This window comes from Nasonia vitripennis (genome assembly GCF_009193385.2).
Source record: "Nasonia vitripennis strain AsymCx chromosome 3 unlocalized genomic scaffold, Nvit_psr_1.1 chr3_random0004, whole genome shotgun sequence".
Classification (NCBI taxonomy): domain Eukaryota; kingdom Metazoa; phylum Arthropoda; class Insecta; order Hymenoptera; family Pteromalidae; genus Nasonia; species Nasonia vitripennis.
Genome location: NW_022279623.1, coordinates 3251510 through 3276040, shown reverse-complemented (window position 1 = coordinate 3276040; position 24531 = coordinate 3251510). Strand labels below are relative to the sequence as shown.

Here is a 24531-nt window from a genome sequence, read left to right as displayed (position 1 = left end):
CTGCGCGAGGTGACTTTCACGACTACACACTCGCTTTACCTCTGCATCGAATGACTCGCTCGCGTAATGACTCGCAAGAAAAAACGAGTTTTGTATTCTTAGCCCAGCTCGCGCAGCTCTGGTATTGCATGACCGTGTAAAAGCTCGAGCGAATATGCACTCGAGCAAGTCCTGAGCCTTGCGCCCGCCGCGCTTTTTGAATCATCATCGCGCACCACCAGGAATTTCAATGGACCGTGTGAATCACTGCCTCGCGAATTTTGCCCAGTGTTGACGACGCTGCTGCCACCGCCGCGCCGGCGCTGCCACGGCAGTCGTTTGCTGTTTTGCTTTGGTCACGCTCTGGAATTATCGCTGCGGCTGCCACTCGTTGCAGCGTGAGCGCGAATGACTAATTTGCTGAATTGTTATAGCTTTGGCTGCACAGCACGTAATGCGCTCTTGTTTTTCTTTGCGGAAGTCTATGTTCGTTCCTTAAAATGCACACTGAGTTTTTATTTTTACTTGGTCAGAAATGTATAGTTTTGTATTTCTATTTTACATTTTAGAAGCTCTTTTGAGTGTAGAAATCTGACTGGATATTTTTATTTATCCAAGTCCATTGCTATAGAATCAATAAATCTGTTGATGATAATTACTAGTGTACTTGTAAATACAAAATAAAGAGATAAATCTTATTTGTTTTTTTCAATCAAATCGAATAGTAAAATAGTAAATGGTTAAATAGAATTATTTCATAACTTTCTTGAGTAAACTTTCTGTGGAGTTAATATCATATAGCATGCTTCGTCTATATGATTATAAGTCGATGAATATTTAGAAAATCCTATTGTTAGTGACGGGATCAATAAGCAAAAGCTCAGCTGTGCAGCTCTCGTATTTCTATAAGATTTGGCGACAAAAGATAAAAGGACTTCTGTGTTTTGACCTCTCAACATCCACTTTTGTTCTCGTCAATAAGACTTTCCACCTTTTCCACCTTCGTCGCCCGTCACTTAAATGCGTTTCACTTGTATCGAACTATATATACCCGTTACCGTGGCGAAGAAAGCAGAACAGTGAAAACAAGACTGTGAATTCAGCTCACATACATTACAAAAGCCTGAAATATTTTTAGATATATTAAGCATTCCGGAGTGACAATCGAGAAAGCGAAAACATAATACGACGGAATATGGGAGAAACATATAATGCTAGCGTAATTAGTTATATAAAATGAAAATAACAATTTAGAAAATAGAAAGCTTTACTAACATTGTCAGAAGCGAAATGCTGTTTTTATCGTAATTATATACTCACCGCAAACATATAGTTTAATAACCGCAAAATATCTCAATGTAAATACTTTAAGGTTTGATAACGTTTAATCATATAAAATAGAAATGTAGAACTTCGGCTGTCTAAAGTTGTTTTCAAGACACTATACCTGGTTAAATAGATTTTTAGACTATTTTGTAAATAGTAGGATTACATTTTTTTTAAATAAAATTTCAAATGAAAATGAAGAATGAGGAATTGGTGTTTACAAAACTTGTAGTATCATACGATCAATTCTTTCCCTCCAGCGTAGGTTGGATGATTAGAAGAAAAAAGGAAAGTGGTCGAATTCTTACTTTTTAATGAGTTTTAAAATCCTCATTTTGAGAGAAAGAGCAAAAGCATATATACATGTATATAAGAAGAGACGAATGCAGAAGAAAAACAAGAAGAAAAGCTAGCGACAAAACGGAAGAAAGAAACTAAGTGTGGGAGGCGGAGGGAAGACGGATATAGTAAAGAAAAATCGCAGCTGAAGAAAGCCAAACTTTTTCAATTTAGCGGAAAATATGATTAAATGTGGCGTTTCAAGGTGACTCTCGAGATGCAACCTGGAAATCTCGCCGCGAAACGAAAATGAAAAAGTGGAGAACAAATGGAGAATATAAGCGGCCTCGAAGTAACGGCTACTTCCTCTTAAAACTTTTTTCCCCATCTGTTACACCACGTATCTATATTATCGATGTAATTTGTTCTGCTTTTATTGGATACCTATTAGTTTGTACAAATATATAGAAGAACATAAATATATGAACAATGCTATTTTCTATCGTGCTATAAATGTTTTATTGCAAATTTTCCCTTGATATGAAAATAAAAAATCATTTCGAGGATAAAAATTAGGGACTCGAAACAAAACCCTTTTAACGAGAAAGCAGAAAATACCCCTTTGGCACATCCTACTGAACATTACAAACGGCTGATTTGATTATGACGCGACTTTTGCTGTAGCCTTCCTTTACAAAAACACACTGTCAAACAGCCCTTATAAATAACAAGGCGACAAGTCACAGCAGCAGGCAGCAATAGTCTCCGTATACCCATAGTCGTGCGGAGCAGCGTGAACCTACGTAATTACGTTCAAAGAAACTTCCGCGGGAGGGTTTTTTACTTCTGCATTTTTTCGCGGAGCCCGCGGAAAGAAAATTCACAAACTGAAAAGCGAGCAGAGCAGCGGGCATGCGGTGTCGGCGGCCGCGCTCGCCGTCAACTAACCCGTGGGAGGGCACGCGGGCGCGAGCTCGTGGTCTTGTCTTTCTCGCGCTAGAGTTTCACTCTCGGTAGGGCTGCTCTAAAAAAAGTTTCGAGACTGCCGGCGCAAGAGAGGGCTGCTGCAGCCTGAAAAAGTGCCCCGGATGAAAACGTAAAGAATAAAAGAGCGGAGAAAAGAGAGACGGCGGGCCAGTGCAGCGGCGCTCTCTCTCTCTCTCTCTCTCTCTCTCTCTCTCTCTCTTTGCAGCAGAATGAAAACTCGAGAAAGAGTAGAGGGAGGAACGAGCACTAGGAGCGTGTACTGTAGCCGCAGCAGAAAAAGTGGCGGGCTGGTGCGCGAAGCAAGAGATGAGGAGGAAGAGCAAAGAAGCCCTGTCCGAACGACTAGACACGGTAGAGAAAGATAGAGAGAAAGCGAGGAGGGGGGGGGGGGGCAAAAACATAGAGATTTTCCACGAGCGGCGCGCAAGGCGCACTGCACGTCACCCGCTGCAATGTAGAGCCGTCGGTGCGTGGCAAATGAGAATTAGCGCCTTGCTGCTGTTACTGCTGCTTCTATACACTTCTCTTTCAGCTTCTCGCTCTATCTCGTCTGTGTGCACGATATAGCGGTAGGGTTTATTCTGTCTCGCTCTCGCTCGCTCACTCTGTACATTTTCCGCAGTTTACGCGCGAACGAACATTGAGCTGCTAGCCACGTGTATTGCTCAGACGCTGTTGTTGGCATCTTTCTGTCATAGTTCTGGCTGGCCCGTCTGCGCAGACTTTACATACGCTAGATTACTACTGAATTTACGCGTACTATTACCCGTATTTCATCATGGGTTCCATTTATTTAATAATTTTGAAATCACATTGATGAGCTTAAAATTCGAGTGGACTAAACAATAGAATAGTTTTGTTTTTAATGATTTTCGAATCGATACATTCTTGGCAAATTGTATTGATGCAATATAATTTTGCTTATAAAATAATGCATTCAATCTCGCATTCAATTCCCTTGGTTACTTTGATGCATTCCAAAATCAACTGATGAGTCAATATTTCAGAGGTGCTATTCAGGCTAGCGGTACATGTGTATGTATCGGAGCGATGTACATCGCCACGATACGATACGATGCGTTTTGATACGTTTGCGCATGCGCCGAATCGTTTTGCGATGGTTTGCGTTACGTGCTGCAAATGCAGACGAGACCCTGAAATATTTTAGGTTATAATCTAAGTAATAATTGAAATTAATAAAGATTTAAATGAAATTATTTTATTTAAAATTATTTCAAATTTGTTATTTCAAATCCTGCACTGCTTTTAAAATTCGGCTAAGATTTGTTAAAACTGCCGTCTGATACACATTCTGAGGTATTGCTTCGTTCGTTAATTTTCGTTGTTCGTTGAGTTGCATCCCATCTTTTTTATTAGATGTTAAATCTGATGTTTCAACTATAAGTTGACAATAAAAATTAAAATTTTGTATGATATAATATATTTTGAAAATATAATTCTTACTTTCTGCGAAAGTTTCATGAATTTGCTGTAAATGAACAGCGATTTCATCTGGTTTCAACAATACAGCTTCCTTATATTTTAATTTTCTTTAAGAAACACCCATTTCTGGTATAAGCGCAAGACCATTCCCATGAGAAGTTCCTACAATTTTGAGTACTCTTTCGTGTTGACAATTAATCTCTATTATTTGATCTGCATGGTTTCCAGTTTTTCTTTTTTTCTTATTTTTTTCTGCATTATAGTGTCAAGCTGCCGATTTCATGTCAGTCCAGTACTTAAAAAAAATCATTGATAATCCCTAACGAAAAATCAGTCTACATTTAAAAACTTACCTTTGACCATGATTCAATGATTTTCTCTGGCCCCAATCTATCCAACATAACCTTCAATTTATTCCATTGCTCATGTCGTTGGGCTGTACCATCAAGTCCCATGAACTTGTGAGCAGCAAACCCACTATGATCCTCCATGTAGGATAACAAACACTCTTTTTGATCATCAGTAACTTTTAATATCATTTTACCAATTAATTATATTTAGTTATAGTTATTATTTTAGTTGTGATGCATGCGACAAAATTGTCTTATACCGGAATAGGTTAAGTAAGCATATTTAGATTTTATCCGACGTTCCGCACATCTTATTCAGACAGTCCGAAATATTTAGCGCGTTTTTCAAATTGCCGTTAGTAACAGTTAAACAATTAAATAGAAAATGTATGTACTTTATTCTAGGTTACAAAATATTATTAAAATATGCATTAATAATTTTTTGCCGTTCAGCAAGTCCAAGTAAATATTCATTTTGAGCATGTAAATTATGTCCCATATTCCCTGGTAGAAATTCGAACATTTAAAATGGGCTGTAAACTATGAAATGGCTATGAGAAATAGCCTAGTCATAGCTTGTGATGAAACGCTTTTTCTCCCATTTCTTGAGCATTTGTTGGAATGAACATAACCTTAAATCTTTCGTATTGATATTATTCCTTGTGTCGTACACTAATTTCAAAGAGGCTTACGGATTTTAATCGATTTCCAAACGGTTTACACAATTAACAGTCAATTAGAGTTATACAAGCACGACATACAAAGATATTCGTGATTTTCTTATATTTTCACTTTTTTGACCCGACTTATTTTGCGTAGTACTTTCGTAGCCATCAACTAGCTATCACCTGTGCTTTGCTTTAGAAAATGAAATCTATTTTTACAAGCTTGAAAATTCCTTGTAATACGGTATGACTCTATTCTTACTCCAATAAATACGTAAAAAATGTCCGAAAAAGCGTTTCATCGCTGGTCGAAAAATGGACCTATTTTTCGCCCATCTCTAGTAATACGTGGTATGTTGTAGCTTTAAACTTATATCAATTTCTACCAGGGTTGGCATCCTGCAATATGGCTTGGTTTTCGATAACAGCTTCGATAATATCAGGAACTGGCATTCTATAAATTATAACATAAACATATTCATTGTCAATTTATGATATAATTATATAAGCTTTTAGACTCACCTTGTTGACGTAAAAAATTATATAGTACTGTGCATGCCTGTACAATTTCAGACGCGAATAGAGGTGTGTAATGGAGACATCTGGCTTTGTTAATACATCTCCATATTGCTTTTAAAATACCAAATACATTCTCCACTATTACTCTAGCTCTTCGTAGAGCAGTGGTAAAAGCATGTTCAGGAGTACCTCTAACCGCGTTCCTTATTGGTACAAGCAAAACACGAGACTGTGTGTAGTCTCCGTCTCCTAAAAACGAAAAAATTTTGAAATAAACATTATCTGCGTAACAATATATATTATAACACAATAATACAAGAAGAGTCCATAAATAAATTAAATTTACCTATTATGTAAAAAGGTCCCTCATTGAGCGTTATCTCCTGATTATTTCTTAATTCATACATTTCCTCCCGCATTTCACTCTGGTTCCAAACAAACCGGTCATTAGTTGACCCACTACAAATCCTCGTATTTAAAATATTGTATTCTGAGTTAGCAACCTATAGAAAATAATTTTAAAACAATAAACTTTTTGTCAAGGTAAGAGTATGTTCACGAAAATGCGATTATTATAATTTTGATGCTAAGCTTATGTAAGATAAGAAATTAAATTAACCGCATATTATGTTTAGAATTTTGGCAATGTTGTACAATACTATTCAACATACAATTTGATGATTGAGAGAATGCTGTCTTTTGTAGTTCAAATATGCTTCCACGTGGTCTGCTAGAGCTATGATTTTTGGCAGAGTACAATCCACCGCGCCTATCACGCCGGGAAATCCAATAATTTCTGCAAATCTTAATTAAAAAAACATTTAAAAAATTGATTTTAAAAAATAGCTTGGTTATGTCGAAGATACATAGAGTAATCAAAAATCTGTTTAAATAAAAATATTAGTAATAAATATTAATTAACTTTATATTAAATCATGTATATCTCACCATCTTTGTACTCGCTTTCCTGAGGTGTAGAAGGAAATTTTATAAATCTTGGAGCCAATCTGTTAATTGCCGAAATAACTCTGTGCAAAGTGCGACTAATGGATGATTGACTCATGCAATGGTTTTGATCTGTACCAACTCCCTTTTGATAAGTTCCTTCTGCTAAAAATCTTAAAGTGCTAAGCACTTGTAAAAAGGGTGGGATGCCATTTCGATCGTTTGGCAAATCATTTCCTAACAAATGAATCAGTTGTATTGCTGTGTTTTGATACATCCTTGAAAAGCAATAATACGATTAGTTTTGATTTTGCACTACTTGTTACAAGTAAAATTTATTACTTACCTATAATGTTTACGAAATTGTTCTGGTTAAACATCGAAAAGATTACTAATGTCCCGTAAAAATCTTCTTTTTATCATATTTTGTCTCCGTAAACGAATTCGATTTTCGTATTCTATAGCAATGTTAGCAAGCACATCCATAGTATTTTATAATTGTAAATTAAAACTTAAGTACGAAACGTGTAATCTCACAACTTAGTAAAAAGTAAACAAGTATGTACTCGCTACGTGCATAACAGGAGATAGCATAGGTTTTCGTATAGTGTGAAAAATTGGAACTTCGAGATGAACTTCATATAGGGGAGGGTGGGGCACAGCGTGTCAGGCGGGTCGGTTTGGCATGCCAATATTATCTATATTAAAAAATCTTTTTAAACGAATGCTTATATAAACATTATAAAAGTAGCTGTAGTATTTTGCTCTATGCATTTTTAGAAAAAAAAGAAACATTTTATATTAATTTTATAAAGTCGAAATTCGGAGCTGAAAAAAATGGTTGGATTCGTTTTTCATGAATCCGTCATAAATTATATATAGCACCTATCAAATTGAAACTATATCCATTAAGTATTTTGAATATTGCACTTTCCATTTTCATTTTTTGTTTTGAACAAGAATGTTTTTAAACAATACGTAATGGTTAATGAAAAAGTCATGAAAATGGGGCACGTGTGCCACCCCTGGTCGGGCAGGAGTAGCATACGCGGCGGCGGCGGTAAGCAGCGACCGCGTAAATCAGCTAATCGAACCTAACCTCAGAGGCCATGGGTTAACTCGCTGCTCCGAAATTACTTACTAGTTTTAAATTAATTATAAGTTAAAAATAAGTGAACAATGGTGCGGTCGTACAAAAAAAAGTCTACCAGACTTAACTGGGATGAGGGACAGATGCAACTGGCTATTCAAAGCGTTTTGGATGGGCAAAGTTGCAAGAGTACTGCGAGTAAATTCGGAGTTCCAAGATCAACTGTTGCAAAAATGTGCAAAAATTTACAGAGGAGTGATGGCCAGGTATTATCACAAGAACAATTCAAAGGTAATTATAATTGAATACTTATTATAACTTTTTTTAAACTAAGTTGGGTCATCAAAACATTTATACCAGCTGTAGGTTTCACTCGGGTTTTTGATACTGAACAAGAAATATCATTGACTAGAATCATCAAATTAATGGAGGATAGCATGATGGGTTTAACTTCATTCGACATCCAAAAACTGGCATTTGATTTTGCTGAAAAATTAAAACTCTCTCATAATTTTAATCGTACAGAAGGTATTTATTGAAACAATTTTTTCTCTAATCCATCTTTATTGATAATTGTCTATTTTTATTTCTATTATTATCAATTCAGCAGCAAGAGCTCATGGTTTTAACCCGGAAGCAGTTAAGGAGTTTTTCGCATTATTAGAGTCAGCTTTAAACAAGTACAATTTTGCTCCTCAGAAAATATACAATGTGGATGAAACCAGTGTATCTGTCGTGCCAAAGTCATCGCCAAAGGTTATTGCCCAAAAAGGACGTAGGCAAGTTGGAGGGCTGACTGCAGCTGAACGAGGGGAGACTGTGACAGCGGAAATTTGTATGTCAGCAGGTGGAGCTTTTATGCCTCCGATGCTGAGTTTTCCTCGGGTGAAGGTTAATCCAGATTTCTTGAAGGATGCACCACCTGGAGCATGGGCGGAGTTTCACAAATCTGACTACAAGTGATATCTTTGTCAGATGGTTTCAAAAATTCATAGAATTTTCACAAGCCAAACCAGAAGATCCTGTGCTACTCCTCCTTGATGGACACGCATCACATGTTAAAAACTTGAAAGTGATAGAGTTAGCAGCTGATAATGGGGTAACAATATTATGTTTCCCTCCTCACTGCACCCACAAGATGCAACCATTGGATGTAGGCTTCATGGGTCCGCTGAGTAGCACATTTGGAAAAAAAGTCACTACATGACAACGTCAAGGTGTGCATATGTCAATGGGAAAAATATTTTCTGTATTTGGCCAAGCATTCCTCGAAGCGGCTAAGATGGAGACTGCTGTCAATTCTTTTAAGAGGTGTGGTATCAGCCCTTTCAATCCAAAGATATTTTCTGCATCTGATTTTGCTACAGCCAGAAAAGATACCAGTTCAGCTACAGAAGAAAACTCATCAGTCACTCCAAGAGATGCAGGTAAAATACATACATTTATAAAAATCAATATGTAGTGAAAATATTTTGAATAACGTATTTTAATGTAAAATTTTCAGAGTCAGAGGCACGTATTGTTCATTATACAGATCTCATTAACGATATAATGAATACTAGTCAAGAAGCTTCGATACCTAATCAAGAGGCTTTGAAACCCAGACAAGAGACTGTGAAACCTAGTCAGAGTTCGGCTCTTACCAAAAAAGTTGATCAAAAGCAAGCAGATGGTGAAATTTGAATTCCCTTGTCTTACATTATTCAGGCAAAACCACTTTTCAACTTTTTGGTGAATATAAATTTCTTTTTAATTGTTTAATTTTTTATTTCATAATAGCCATACTTTTTATAGAGACCTTATTTCGATACCTGTGCTACTCCAAATGAACAAGATGCGAGTGCTTTGGTAAATTCAGATATCATGTCAACGCCTAATCAATCAATATCAACTTCATGTACGAGTACAGAAACTATACCTGCTGAGAAGAAAAAAGGGAGAGTGAGAGGCAAAGCAGCCATAATCACAAATAAATCATACAAAGAAGAGTTAATTGCTGAAGAAATAAAAATATAAAAAAAGAGAAATCTGAAAAGGAAACTAGTGCATCAAAACCAGTGATTAAATCTGACATTATTCTAGGATCATCTATGAATTATGCTCCACAAACTATTCAGCCACTCAAACATAAGCAACCTGCTTCTAACGTACCAAGGAAAAAGCGTAAACCACTGGCAACGCTGAATCTTATTGAAAATCAAGATCAACAACCTTGTTTGATGTCTACAAATAATCAGCTTTATCAAATAACTGATAATACAAAGATTTCTATCGAAGAAGGTACGTACATACTCCCAGTGGATGATTCAATCACAGAATCTTACTTCAATATTCCATCGATTCAAGATATCCAGCCTACTCAGTTTAACACTTCTATAAAATCACTTGATTCGAATGAAAATGTTCAAATTTGTTACATAGAAGAAATGTAAAAATAAATTATTTATTTATTGTTATAGATATTATAACTGTGATCAATGAAACTAAAAAAAACTGTTTCAATTAACTTATAAAGATGGTTAAAGTACTGTAAACTTCCTATAATAAAATAAAAATACAAGTTCATCTTATTTTATTTACAAACATTATTTGAATATCTTTGATGAAAGTTTATTATAAAATAGTCTGCCGTTTCATGTGCTCTTCGTGCCCCATCACCATGTCAATGCTGCCCCCTATCGAGGCACGTAGAGCAATTTTCAAGCTTTTTTTATTCGATTTTTCGTAAAAAATATAATCGATTAAAATTTTTGAAAGTTGTTGCATTTTAATCTACTTTTTTAAAATTGCGTAATTTTAATCTAAAGTTAGGGTGCCACTGACGCCCCACCCTCCCCTGAATGCATGCATTTTGCATGGCACCATTATCGCTTGCGTACGCGGCGACTATAGACTTGCGTATCATCTCCGGCCCGTCAATTCACAGCAACTCCCGTCTCAACCGGTCGGCTTATACGAGTAGATTTCTTACTGTGTATGTGATACTTACCTCTGCAAATAACAGATTGCTGCTATGGAAAATTATGAGAAAGATGAGGACAAGTAAGTAGAAGTATGATTCGTGATTCACGAATTCTCAACTGTCATTATTTTTCATCAGCTCGGAGGATGTTATTAGCGTGCCCTAACCTCGTATACCTAACCTCAATTCCAATAAATTTTACAGAATAGGTGCCCGAGCAAAAGCTACTACTAAGCAGATTGACGCTTTAAGAAAAGAAATGGCAAAACATCCTTGGTTGTATGATAGCAAATATGCTGACAGGGAATGGGAAATTTTGAAAGCAACCCTTGACCCATTAGGAAAAACCAAACCTATTCAACAGTGGAAACGAGTAAATATTTGATTTTTATTTTTGTTGTTAATAGTCTTAGCCAATCATTATTATTATTTATGAGCATGATATACCTTGCAATATTTACAAAGTTATCTGTTCATTATTTATACAGTCCTGGCACGACCAAATAAAGAATGTTCCTGAATGCTGTAATAACACTTTAGGTAATTCAGAGCAATCATCTAGTGCAATGTTTCCTGGACAACGAGACTGCGAGTACATTTGCTATGCCATCCACTGGCCTACCGTCCCCTGTGACTTTTTCAACTGGACTACCAGCTCCTGCGACATCTTCCACTCGACAAGAAGCCTCTGCAACTTCTGTGAGGCCCCAAATGACGTCTCCTATCTCAGCTTCTACGAGTAATAGCCCATCGATGGCAGCTACAAATAGTGTATCCCCAACAGTGACGGTAAAAACAGAGGCATTTGCACCTTCACTTGAGCAAATCATACCGTACAACTTGCTGCAACCACCAATACTTAAAGGTTAAATTTATATTATAACTGTAATGATTTTTTTGTTCCACTAAGTGTAATTTCTATTGTATAAAACCATGACACTATTGTTTTAGTCGAAGAACCTGTTATCGAGCTCCAGGATGAAGACGATGAAATACAAGTTGTTGGATTTACAATTCATGCCAACATAATGCCACCAAATCAATTAAAAAGCGAGTTAAACGCTGAATCGTCGAATAATGATGATTTATCAGAATCCATTGCTTTACCTGGGGCGAATGCTGAATCTTCGAATAATGATGATTTATCAGAATCGATTGCTTTACCTGGGGCGAATGCTGAATCTTCGAATAGTGCTGGTGTATTAGAATCAATTCTTCACCTGAGGTGAACGAGGTGAACGTTGTAACTTCTGACAATATTGTCGAGTCACCAATAAGAAAGAGAATGAAGTTTTAAACAAGTAAGTGTAAAAAATGGATGTATGGGGAGAATAGATATATGTATATTTCAAATAAAATAAGGTACGTTGTTATTTTGAGTACAAAATTCTGCGAGGCACAACTGGGATACCGTCGTTCGTCGAACTAATCTTAAAAAAAAAAATTATATGCGCGCATGCACATTTATCAAATCACACACACTCACATACATGCTTTGACTTGCGCAGCGCGCTATCGTCGTCAACAAATTAAATGTGGCTTTGCTCTAAAAGACAGGCTTGTCTCCGCTACTATTTGAATGGCCGGCTCGATATCTATAACTTCGATTCAAATTCGCTCGCTTACAATGCGTCGATCACTGATGCTCTGCGCTCGGAGTAGTGGCGTTGGCGCGTTGGATGGCTTTAGGATCTGTATTGCGGGTACGTCGAAATCGGAGCCACGTCTCGACGGCCACGTTGACGATGTCCTTTCCAGGGCTACGACTCCCTGATCGCCTCCTCAGAGCAGCGAACTTTTGATTTGATACAAAAACCCTTCTCGGGTTTCTGCAATTTCTCTCGAGTCGACTGTATTATAAATTTGCAGAGTCCAACCGATCGCTTGGACCTCTCGCAGCGTTCTGCTTTGCCCGGCGATCCGGCGCTTCGTATTCTCTCCCGCACACACACACACATACAAATCGACGCTTGCCAAATCTACCCTATAAAATGTCGCCCGTGTCGCAGCGCGAAATTTAAAACTTCCCCCGACCCATAAGTGACCGTTACATAAGTTTTTTATAATCAATTTTATACAATATTTTATTTTCATTCTATTATAATATTTTATTTCATAGATACCATAACTGGTAGTACGGCTCGAGCTGCTATCGATTCTATGTCTGAGCACAATGTTGCGATCAAAAAGCTACATGAAGCTATAAACAATATTACATCAAGACTCGAAGAGACTAAGTTGTATGAGGGAATAACAGAACTTAGTGCAACACTAAATGCTACTAAAATTCAGGAACAGGAATTTCAGAAGAAAGAAGTTGATCTGCTAGAACAAATTTTAGACGCTTTAAAGGATTTGAAAAAAGAATAGTGTATTTTATTTATTTAAATTGTATTATTACATAATAAATCTCAATATCAAAGTTTTACTATTATTGTGCCATTTATCACCGTTATCTAAATTCCACCACTTCTGGACTCGTCTGCATTCGCAGAACGTAACGCAAACGATCGCAAAACAATTCGGCGCATGCGCAAACGTATCAAAACGCATCGTATCGTATCGTGGTGATGTAGCACCTCAGTGTTTGTGGGAATCCGCTGTGGTGAGCTGAAGGGAGTAAGTATATAAATTGCTGCAATATTTACCCAACTGTTTCAAATGCATGGAATTAGCTTAATTTACTGTACCGCATTATAAATGCTAAACTATTACATATATCCGCACTCACTTGATTAAACCAGCACCATTATTTAAAAATACGCTTGTCTACTTTATCTACTCTAGTTAAAAGTTATAGTGGATTATGCAAGACTTCATTAATTTATGTTTTTGCTAAATTTTTTAATCTTAATTAAAATTGCAGACAGGTGGTATGTTATAATTTTTAGCTAAATCGTATGTAATTTATATTAACAATTAACAAGTTATCTGTGATTGGAGTAACCAATTTACTAAAAAAACTCCGTTATTGACATAAAGAGTCACCGGTCGATAAGCGAGTGGATTAATTGTTTGCACAAATGGCAGCGGTAATGCTCCCACTGTATTTCAACACCGTCTTTTAAATCATGCAAATTAATGTGCAATGCTCATAATCCCATTGAGGCGACATATTATGTTTTCCGAAGAATTTATTTGTTCCGCATTCATTTGCGACATTTGTTATTCCATCATTAGACGTGCAATATCCGATAATATGAAGTGAATTTTGATTTAATTATATAAACAGAATTAAGACTATTTAGTCAAATACATTTTAAATTAATTATCGCTTACTTAACAATTATTATGTAGCAAATTATTGCATTCCTTAAGATTTGCAGTGAATATGTATTACGAAATAGTCAAAAATCAGCATGTTCATTATGTGTCAATCATTAATCGTAATACGAGTAACACAATTGGTTTATTTAAATGTCTAACAGTAACTTTAGGGTTTATTCTGCCTCGCTCTCGCTTGCTCACTTTGCATACAAAAATTATAACTTATAATCATCGAAATAATAATTTCACTCTGTGTAGCTCAAAAAAGTTAAAAATATTGGCATATTGCATTATCTGCTCTTACAATACGTAAAATATAATTATCAAACTTTACATTTACAGGTAAAATATTTAATTGCTCAGGTTATAATAATTGATGATTTGATATAAAAAACACTTAAAACAGTAGGAAAGCATGAATAACATTTTTTTAAAAACATGAAGTCAGATTTTATACTTCACGTTTGAACCGGGTCGACACCGTACAAACTCTACACAAAAATAACCCTACACGCAACACAAAATAATTCTACACAGGAAATAACTGCACGGAAAAATTCTACACAGATATTTACTGCACGGAAATTCCCTACACACATTTTCGGTAAATTTACCACACCGCAAAACTCTACACAATCATATAACTTATTGTTATACATTGTTGACAACAATAGGTTATACGATTGTGTAGAGTTTTGCGATGTAGTAAAATTACTGAAAATGTGTGTAGGGAATTTCCGTGCAGTAAATATCTGTGTAGAATTTTTCCGTGCAGTTATTTCCTGTGTAGAATTATTTTGTGTAGCGTGTAGGGTTATTTTTGTGCAGAGTTTGTAATATGGTGTCACCGGGTCAATCGATGACAAGGAAGCACGTTATCCATTCAAAAAGCCACGTAAAAGCCGCAAAGAACGTTTCAAGAAAATTAAAAAAAAACTTAAATTATAGCAAATGATTTTTTTTTATCTTCTTAAAGTTAATTATGAAACAATTTAAATGGCAATAAATTTCTGTCCTGTGTATCAATTTACGTTGGCAGATACGTGTATCGCGTTCAGAAATCGTACGAATAAAAGCCATGTGCAAATTAAATGTTTGATGTTCAAAAGAGGATTGCGAAGTGACATTGGTATTATTCTATTCAGTTTTGAAGTGACTTCATTCTTCTAGCAAAATAACTTCTGCAAAGGCGTATGCCTTCATGTTTTTTAATCTCGAATGTACATTTAGCTTTTGTGACTGATTTTTTTTAGTTTAAAAACAGTTTCATACGTTCCTTATAACCAAAAATTCAATAGCTTGAATCTTTTTGAAAGGAGAATTTGTGCTAAACAATAATCTACATAAACATTAGTATCAACAGCGTATCCCGAGAGAAGTTTCTCATTTCAAGCAAAATTCGGGCAAAAGCAGCCGACCTCAAGGCTACAAGAACCCATACACTCTCATCGCAGCAAAGTAAATGGTGGGCCTGCTTGTTCGTTCTTTCTAAAAAGGAAAATTTGGCACGCGTATCAAAGTTTCAACGAAAGCCCACGTCCCTCGCTCTCTCGCTCTCTCTCGCTCTTTCGCGAATATTTCTGTAGAGGTCCGAAAAGCCTACGGCGGCGGCGCATAATGTAGCGTGGCGCTCACTCGCTTGGACGACACATACACCCACCTCCACGCGTCTGCACACATCCCGTTCTGCTCGCCTCTGTGTACTAAACTATATGTATATATATATACACACACACACACACACACACAAGACGGGAAAAAACAGAAAAGAGGAGGGAGAGGAAGCTGAGAGACCGGTCGGCCTCGGCATTTACACGGACACGCGCTGATGCTGGTGCTGCAGCCTCTCTTGCGACTGCCTAGCCGCCTTCGTTCGTTCGCTTACTCGCTTTCGGCCAAGGCTCTCCCTTGAAGATCTTTGCAAAGCCGAGAGAGAGAGAGAGAGAGAGAGAGAGAGAGAGAGAGAGAGCTCACGAGGCGCGACGCGTCGCTGCAGCCACAGAGGTTTTGCATTCAGTTCTACTGCTATTCCTCTAGAGAGTTTATACCTATCTATATTCACTTAGCGTGGTATCACACGCGTAAACGTTTGGTTCTACTTGGATAAGTAAAAGAATAATCTGGAATCTTGTAGCTTTTAAACGCGCTATAAAATTTTTAAAATAAGCATGAACCCGATGATTTTTCGGAAACTGTTTTTAGCATAGCGAATGAGAAAGGCATGCAGTATGCAGCGATTATGCGTATGCTCTCTTTGGTGTTAATTTTTCAACGGTTTGAAAAATATTGAACGCAGAAATTCAGCGAACAAGGAAAAAAAACAAACAAATCAAGCCACGCAAGAAAGGGCCCGAAACAGAAAGAGAGAGAGAGAGAGAGAGAGAGAGAGAGAGAGAGAGAGAGAGAGAGAGAGAGATTTAAGGCACATGCACGACGAAGACGAAGAAAAAGAAAAAAGCTAAGAAAAAAGGCAATAAAAGCCATAAATGTAAAGAAAGAGCAAAATGACGAAAAGAAGAGCGAGAGAGAGAGAGAGAGAGAGAGAGAGAGAGAGAGAGAGAGAGAGAGAGAGCGAAAGAGCCCCAGGAGAAGGAAGGAGTTGGGTCGAGGTGAAGGTTAGGAAAGGAGATCTTGAAAGATCACCGAGCTGCGTTACGCCGGTTGCTGCTTATACACAGCGCCAAAGGTACAAGAGAGCCATGAGCAACTAAGCACCAGCGGCGAGATTCCATTCCGGGCGAGCCAGCGCGTTATGTGCGCCGGTCTCTATGTGTATACCTGTGTGTTCGTACATAAGCGAGCTGAACGAGGCTTACTCAGGAGTGTGTATGCATGTAGTACACGCGAAAGCGAATGAAGCGCAAGAGAGGCTGCGAAGAAGAATAGAACTCGGAGAATAATGAAACAGCGCGCGGTCCGTCGGCCGGGATAGAGATCGGCGAGCCCAAACAGCCGAAGAAATCTAAAAAGAGTGAGAGGGAAGATGAAAGCCATAGGTGAAAGATGAGGGGATATGTAACAATTGCGCGCGCGCGCGTGAGAGAGAGAGAGAGAGAGAGAGAGAGAGAGAGAGAGAGAGAGAGAGAGAGAGAGAGAAGGAGAAAGAAACACATTCTGGCCCAATGGGAAGGAGTAGATGGGTGAGAGATTTTCGGCGAACTTCGGGTAAATATGCACACGTTGAAATTATTATTTGCACACGTATATGCACAGCAGAACATTTCAATTAAAAATATTAAATGATCGTTGGCTCTTACGATGGAGAGGATGTATTCTGATTCTGCTGCTACGTCTACTGATTGAAAGGAATCTTTCGTGTGTATATAAAACATTGCTAATCTTTATAGTAAGCTGACATTGCAAATTTGAAGTGTAAATGCTTGAAGTGTTGTCATGGTGAAACATTATTTTAAATTATGTATGTAAACGAAATAATAAAAAAAGTGTTTGTGGATTTGGCTCAGTAGCACTTTAAGTTCGTTTGTTTTTCACTGTTGTGTTTTTCACTATCAACGAATAATTCATGAATAGTATTAGAAGACTTGATCGTAAGAAAACACAAGAAATAGCATCGAACAAATTTTTTAAACCATTTTTTTGTAAAACGAGGGAAATTTGCGAATAATTTCAAACATCAATTAAATGAAGTTATAAATAGTTGTACTACAGTTTGTGAAACTCGTTTCCCGGGAACAACTTCAACACGCCTACAAGGTTTATTGAACTGTCCAGCGTTTATCTCCGTCTGACTTGTGAATGGCATCGCACATCAAACAATAAGACAGTCGGTATTGTGAGAATGGAAAATCTATAAAATAAGCACGAGATAAAATCGTGGCGCCGCAGTAAGCTATGTATAGTTCATACTTGGAAAGAGACAATAAAGACTCGAAAGAGCAATATATTACGGCAGTATGGGAAGAAGGGATACGGTAGAGATCATCCTCAATAAACAGGTCTAATATAAAAGTGGCCAGAAAGAAATCAGAGCATGAAATGGAGTTGACCGCATCGTGTAGCATGGAAATGGAGTTCAATCCATCAGCTTCGGCTGCTCTTCGCCTGCAGAGTCATGGGGGAGATGGAGTAGAGAGAGAGAGAGAGAGAGAGAGAGAGAGAGAGAGAGAGAGAGAGAGAGAGAGAGAGAGAGGCGGCCAAAGCAGAAACTTGCACTGCTGGAGCGAGAAAGAGAGGAGAGAGAGAGGCCGAGGGCCGAGCAGCGGCGGTTGAACTTGAAACGGCGGCCGTGTGTGCAGTATAAGAAGTGTACGATGCAGCCATGCACTGCCAGATAATTTTAGCCGAGCGTGCAGAGCACCACTGCTATTCCATCTTAGTAAATGTGGGTTTTAAAATAATCTTGTCTATAATTGCCATTTCGAAAAAGATGCAATTTTTTACAGAATAAATATGAAATTATATGAATATAAAAAAGGCAACAGGTTGAACTGAGAAACATAACATTATAGTGCAGGTATTTAAATTCTCTATTGTATAGTATGATATATCTAAATACTGTGATTGTATGTATTTTTGTCTGTACTTATTGAAGTTTTTTTTTAAAGATTTTATGAGCAACTTTCCTTTGTAGAGAAAGTTTAAAAGGATACCAGTACTGATTATGTAGTTATAGATTATTACACAAATGATAAAAAAATATAAACTCGTTTTAGCAGCGTTTTGCAAAGCATGAAATTCAAATCATAATTTAAAAATAAATATACTATTTTAAGCAGCTTTACCAATCTTTGATGATTATTTGTACAATGATTATGAATTTAATGCTTGATTTCATACAAGCGCACATTTATGATATTAACTAGAAGGTTTTTATCAGATGACACTTGGATTATGGTGATCTTATAACGTAGTAAGAAGCGATCAATCGAAAGCGCACGTGTCTGATGAAAATTCTACGCGAGAAAGTGCAGAGAGCGTAAATACGGCGAAAGTGCAGTGCATCTCAGAAAGCCACCGTGTAAGAGCAAGACCGAGAGAAAAAAAAGGTATAAACCGTATGAAGGTAACCCTGTTTCTCTCTCTCAAGGCCGAACGCGAAGCGCCGATGAATGAATCCGCGAGAACATCATCCGTGCGCTTCATGAGTCTTTCTTTCTCTCTCTATATATACATGCACAAATGTGTATTTACGCACACACATGCCTACGCTCGGATTCGCAGAACTGTCGTCGTTGTGTAGTCCCTCTACTCTGTACAGTATATGTGGGAAAGCCGCGAGAGAGACGTATTCAACACATACCAGCTAGGAGTTGTTTGTACGAGCTTGACGATCACGGATAAATCGCGTTATGAAACGTGCGATCGGCGATTTAACTAGAAAATTCGCAGTCTTGCGCGCGGTCAAGGAGATCTAAGAAAAATACAGAGTATCCATTATTCCCGCTAGAATAGAGGTACGTATACACAGCTACATAAACGGCTTGCTTTCATGCTCGGATAATTGATGCGGTATTTCGATGATATATTGAAAGAATTTTGCGTTATTTCGACGTTCAACTGTCAAAATTTCGATATTTTAAAATTGACTGGTGGAATTTATAATAATACATAACAACACATTCACAATAATAACGATTTTATCATGTTTTTGTAACAATACTGAGTTCTCTTTTAGTGAAGTCATTTAAATTTTTATACTTTAATTGACGTAAAAAAATTAGGAAGGAATATAAACGCTTCAATATATCATAATAAATTAAATTAAGAGTAGTATTATTATATACTCGTTAAAATTGAAAAAATTTTTAATAAAATTTGATCGCTGTACAAAATCCAGGGAATGGTCGCTACATAATTAAAACTTACAAACTCTGACATAATTTATGCAGCACAGAGAGAAATATATAAATTCAATGAACAATGTAAATAAGTATTTACGTTCCGGAATAAATTGGCATTAATTCCTAAATCCAAGCATGTCCTGCGAGTTTTATGCAGCAAGTTATAATGAAGAGTAAATATCGTGCATCGCTATTGGCAACAGAGTATTTCACGAATTTCCGGAAACTAAATTATTCGAGGCGAGCAGGCATTTTTAACCTATAAATTAAAAACGACACAATGAACGTCTCTAACCCTCCAGCACGACGAGTGGAACGAAAACAAGTAGGCGATAAAAACCCTGCTCGCGAGTAATTACCATTCGACACGCTCGATATTTATTCGCTAGCAACGAATTTATTTCTGGCAATTACACGGCCAGACCTGGTCCCATTAAGGGATTAAAGGTTAAAAAGTGGAAGCGCCTATATCGCTCGTCGAAATTCGCGCACATAAAGTGCTATCCGTAGGAGGAGAACGAGTCCAAACGGCAGCGAAAGAAAGGGAAGAGAGGCAAATAAAATGGCAAAAGAACAACCGCGTTGGGATGGACTGAAAGAGAAAGAGAGAGAGAGAGAGAGAGAGAGAGAGAGAGAGAGCGAGAGAGAGGGAGCAGGCAAAAAGAGGAAGAAAAGCAAGAGGCAGGACTCTCTGCTCTCGTAGATCGTGTATACACGCAGAAGAGAAGAAACGAAGGAGAGAAGACGATAGTCACTTACCACCATAAAAGGTCCTGTCCAGCAGTTCACCGGCGCTGATCCTCTCCCGTCTGATTCTCCTCGAGGCGGCAGCGGCGGCGCTCGCGGTCTACGTCGATCGCAGCAGGACGAAAATCTCGATCCAATATTCACACTCACCAACTTAACACACAGGCATACATTTATATATGTATAAAGCACACACGCGCGGAAACCGAAAACAAACGGAAAACAAAACTGTAACGAAAGCTGATACAAAGTGGCACTCGTAGATTTTTTCACGAAAACTCGCTGGACTCGCGCCGAGCACGGAAAACTTCCGGGATGGCCCGCTGCAGAACCTATAGATATATATATATATATATATATATATATATATATATATATATATATATACAGGCGACAGCGCGCGAAACTTTTTTCCGCTCTCTCGGCCGTTAAAAGCGACACTTGAAACTCCGGAACAACTGTGCAATCACCGGACTTTGTTGTAGACGCGCGCACACGCACCGTAACAGAGAGAAAAAAACACGAAGCGAGGTGCAAGATAAAACAAAGGCTGCAGCAGCGCGAGTGGACGCAAAAAACACGCGCGCGTGAAAAGAACGCCGCGCGAAAAAAGGCGAGCCGACACACTCTATATAGACGTGTATAGCTGTGTGTGTATATGCTGCTCCCTGGCCTCTCGCACTGTGTCACTGTATACAGGTACATGTATACATACTATCCAACTTTTGGCGATCGCTCTTCCAGCACGCACGTGGCCGACGCTCTCGAAATCCAACTGAATGCGTGTATGTGTGTGTGAGCGCGCACGGCTCAAGGAGGTCGTTGCGCCAGCACGGCACGCTCTCTCCTGCTGCTCTGGACAATGACGATCTGCCAGGTATAAAGCGCGCACCTGTTGATATCGCCTCGGCGAAACTCCACAGTCGATCTTTGTCCAGGAGGCGAATCGACGACGCCCTGACAGCCCGGCTCCGTGCGTGCGGCGTGTTTACACACGGAGAAAGAGAGATCGGAGTCGCACGCGCGATCGTGGATCAAGGAAAACCGTCGCGCGGATTTGCAGTCACGACCAGTACGCGGAAACGACTCCGGCAGACTGAGATGCGCCGGCTTCTCGAGGCTCCCGCTCACGACCGAGGCGCGCCCTCGCGGCGCGCGCGTGCGTCACCGCTGACGCCGCGCCGCCACGGCGTTCGAATAGCAGCGCCTTTCCGTTCCCCCTCCGGCTCCGCGTCTGTCTCACTCTCTCCCTCTCTAGCTATATACACTCCGAGCCGAGCGCGTGTGCATCTGCTTTTTGTTTTTCTTAATCTTTCCCTTTGCCTCTCGCAGCGCTGCAGTTCGTCGCTCCGCATTCTGTTGCGGGGAGCTCTCGCGTATAGGCGCTGAAAATTACTGTTGCGGAGAATTTGAAAGAAAATTGCTCCTAATGAGTCTCTGTGAGTTTGAACGTTTTGGATTCTTCCTTTCTTTCTTTTAAACAGGTATAGTGCGCTTTAATTGCTCAGAATTTTAATTTAGAATCCTGGCGCTATGATACATATTTTGCGCTGTACACTCGCGCGTTTTTTTCGTTAAGCTGGTTGGCGAGACAGCTGTTGCAGAAAGTATGAATGATAAGTCCTTTTCGTAGAGAGAAACTGCGTTTAGATGGCTACATCAGAAAGATTATAACATTATGAACGCTGCTTACGTTTCCATTTAAAGTGAATTTTTGTCAACGAAAAAAACTCATTACATTTATCGCTTTTTATAATACGCAAAATATTGCTATGCTGTCCCATGCATAGCACTAAATATTACGCATAGAAAATAATTTTAAACTTAATTTTCGACCAAATTAAATTTTCGCAAAATAATGCCTTATACGTCCGCATCCTAAAACGAGAAAAAAAAAATTAAAATGAAAATGCAGCTTTTTCATTTTCTTCCCCGCCATAGCTCTGGTTTCATTTTCGTTGGCATGCTTTGATCCTGCGCGAATGTAAGTTATTGTTATTTTTAGCTTTGTGTTTGTTCAGTCTCTAAACAAAAATGCTAGCGCGGGTTCATCTTTTGGCGATTTTCTTCGTCCTTTGATTTTGCGCGAATATGTTGCCGTGTGCGCCTTTTTGTGCTTCCCCTTTATATGTACTACAGCTTCGAAATAAGCCCTTGCTTAGAAATGAAGGCTGTTCTTTTTTCGCACTTTTACTTCCGGGCGCTTCATTTGCTGCATGTAACCGTTACACTAGATTGCGTTCGCTAACATACTTTTCTTCCCCTTTTTATTATTAAAAAATATATACGTTTACTTTGGTGAATCAAGTAAAAAGGCGCCTTTGCTTTAATTAGCTCGCATATGATTCACTTTATACATTCTGCATCATCTACTTTACAATAATAGAAAATCGTTGTTGTTAATTTTTTAAGACTGTTCTTCCGTATTTTGTAAGTTTGATGTGGGACAGTAATCAAAACTTAATTTTAAAGATACATATGAGTAATAACATAACAGTTAAAATTTCCTTTCCTTTATGAAAAAATTCTTTTTTAGCTATAAGTATAATTGTGCAAAATTTAATTAAGTACAATAATCTAAAAAGATTTTTCCATCTACAAAAGCAAAGTAACTAGTCGACATTTCACATTCCATAATAGCAAAGTACTTGAAATTATTCTATATTCTCTAATCCAATAATAATTTCAGGTTCACATATTTGAATAGTCTATATGTAAAGTGAATAATTGCATGTAAACAATACAAGACATAGATATTTCTTTGAGAAGAAAAAATCGATGATTTTAAAACAATCTACGTCGTGGCTAAGAAAACAGCAGTGATTCAGGCATTATTACATATTAAAGTGCACCAATATAGACTAGCACCAATTGAAAGTTGACTCAACGTCAAGCATATAAGCACTAAGTGCCATCGCGTGACTTATCGCAAACACCCCATCTTACAAGTCACTCCCGTGCCGGTCTCAATCGTAATCAACGAACAAGCGAATCTCCCGCTCGTTAAAACGTTAAACGTCCGATCAGCAAACAAAAGAGAGCATCGCGGCGTCAATACGTGCGCGCGCGTATAAAATCGCAAAGTCGAGCGAGATATATAAGCTTCAATAAACAATTCTCAACAAAACGAGCGTCATAAGTTTCGTCGATTTTTGCCTCGAATCTTATATCATACTCGTTATACGCGCGGCAGAGAAATGACTTAGGCGTCGGCGAGCCTTTGTCTCATCGGCGACAGAACAACGAAGACGCCGAGCGCGCGACAAGGAGAGAGGGCAGAGGAGCAATCTACGCGGCCAATAAATTGTGCGAGCGACTTTTCTCCCCCTTTCCTAGCCGTGCTCTCTTGTTCGCTCTCTAGACTCTTGCTTCCTCATATTGTTCGATAAACGCGAAAGACGGTCCGGCGACATTCCCATAAATTCGAGACTAACGAGTAATGAGAGGCATTCATATAATAATTTTTATAGGCTCGTGAGCGCGCGTTGACACGGCGAGAAAGGCATTAACGGATTTTAAGAGCAATTTCTTCTCGGCACTGTGTGCGGAGGAAGTAACTATAATGTTGGAGCCATCAGAGAGTAGGTATGCAGCATTGAAGCAGCCTGTGACGCGAACCTTTTCAAAAGCGTATCGCGTAACAGTATTTCGCACTTATGATAATCAAACGCAACAAAGCCAAGTGGTATCTATGTGTACCACAGATTGTTGAGAAAAAAAAGATACTTCCATAGAAATTCCAACATTTTTTCTCGTTATTATAGAGAGATGAAAGTCGCAGACTAATATGTAGGAGAATAAGGGCAACCTCTTCCGCGCTATAATTTCACAACGAAGACCAAGAGGTTGCGTGTATAGGGGGGTGTAGCCGCAGATATTCTCTTGAGAGCAGCAGCAGCAGCAGTGTAGCAGTATAACGACGGCATATACAGCTTCTGCTACGAACAATGCGGGCGTGGCGACGGCGGCTGAATTTTTATTTTCCCGTAACTACCGAGCACCGATAAATACCATTTATTAGCGTCAATTGTGTTAAATTGTGCTTTATTCACCGCGTCCTCGTCTACCCTCTTGCTCAATCTCTTCCCCTACTGATTACTCTCGCCCCCCCCTCTCTCTCTCTCTCTCTCTCTCTCTCTCTCTCTCTCTCTCTCTCTCTTTCTGTCCTTCT

The 24531-nt window shown here is 38.4% G+C and overlaps 2 protein-coding genes and 1 long non-coding RNA gene across 10 annotated transcripts in view; 2 read left to right on the top strand and 1 right to left on the bottom strand.

Moving 5' to 3' along the window:
• LOC107980810 overlaps positions 1–21461 on the bottom strand; it is a 321278-nt gene extending 299817 nt beyond the window's left edge. For 5 of the 8 annotated variants that reach the window (XR_004226971.1, XM_031925614.1, XM_031925613.1 and 2 more), the window contains exons 1-2: positions 21076–21461; positions 20373–20692 (exon numbers count right to left, since the gene is read on the bottom strand). Coding sequence is in view for 3 of the 8 variants with exons in the window: in XM_031925612.2 (XP_031781472.1) it covers positions 20373–20378 (6 nt within the window). In the remaining 5 variants the exon portion in view is untranslated. The remainder of the gene's footprint in view (positions 1–20372; positions 20693–21075) is intronic. The other 3 variants (XM_031925612.2, XM_031925617.2, XM_031925620.2) reach the window with 3 other exon arrangements.
• LOC107980958 lies at positions 8825–9588 on the top strand. The gene is made up of 3 exons (XM_016984656.2): positions 8825–9010; positions 9088–9314; positions 9378–9588. Exons 1-2 carry the CDS (start codon positions 8866–8868, stop codon positions 9264–9266), a joined length of 324 nt encoding a protein of 107 aa, XP_016840145.2. The 5' UTR covers positions 8825–8865; the 3' UTR covers positions 9267–9314; positions 9378–9588.
• On the top strand, positions 11373–11640 carry LOC116416629. Its single transcript, XR_004226972.1, has 2 exons — positions 11373–11410; positions 11497–11640. It is a non-coding gene; the product is annotated as an uncharacterized LOC116416629 (long non-coding RNA).
• Positions 21462–24531: the final 3070 nt, after the last annotated feature.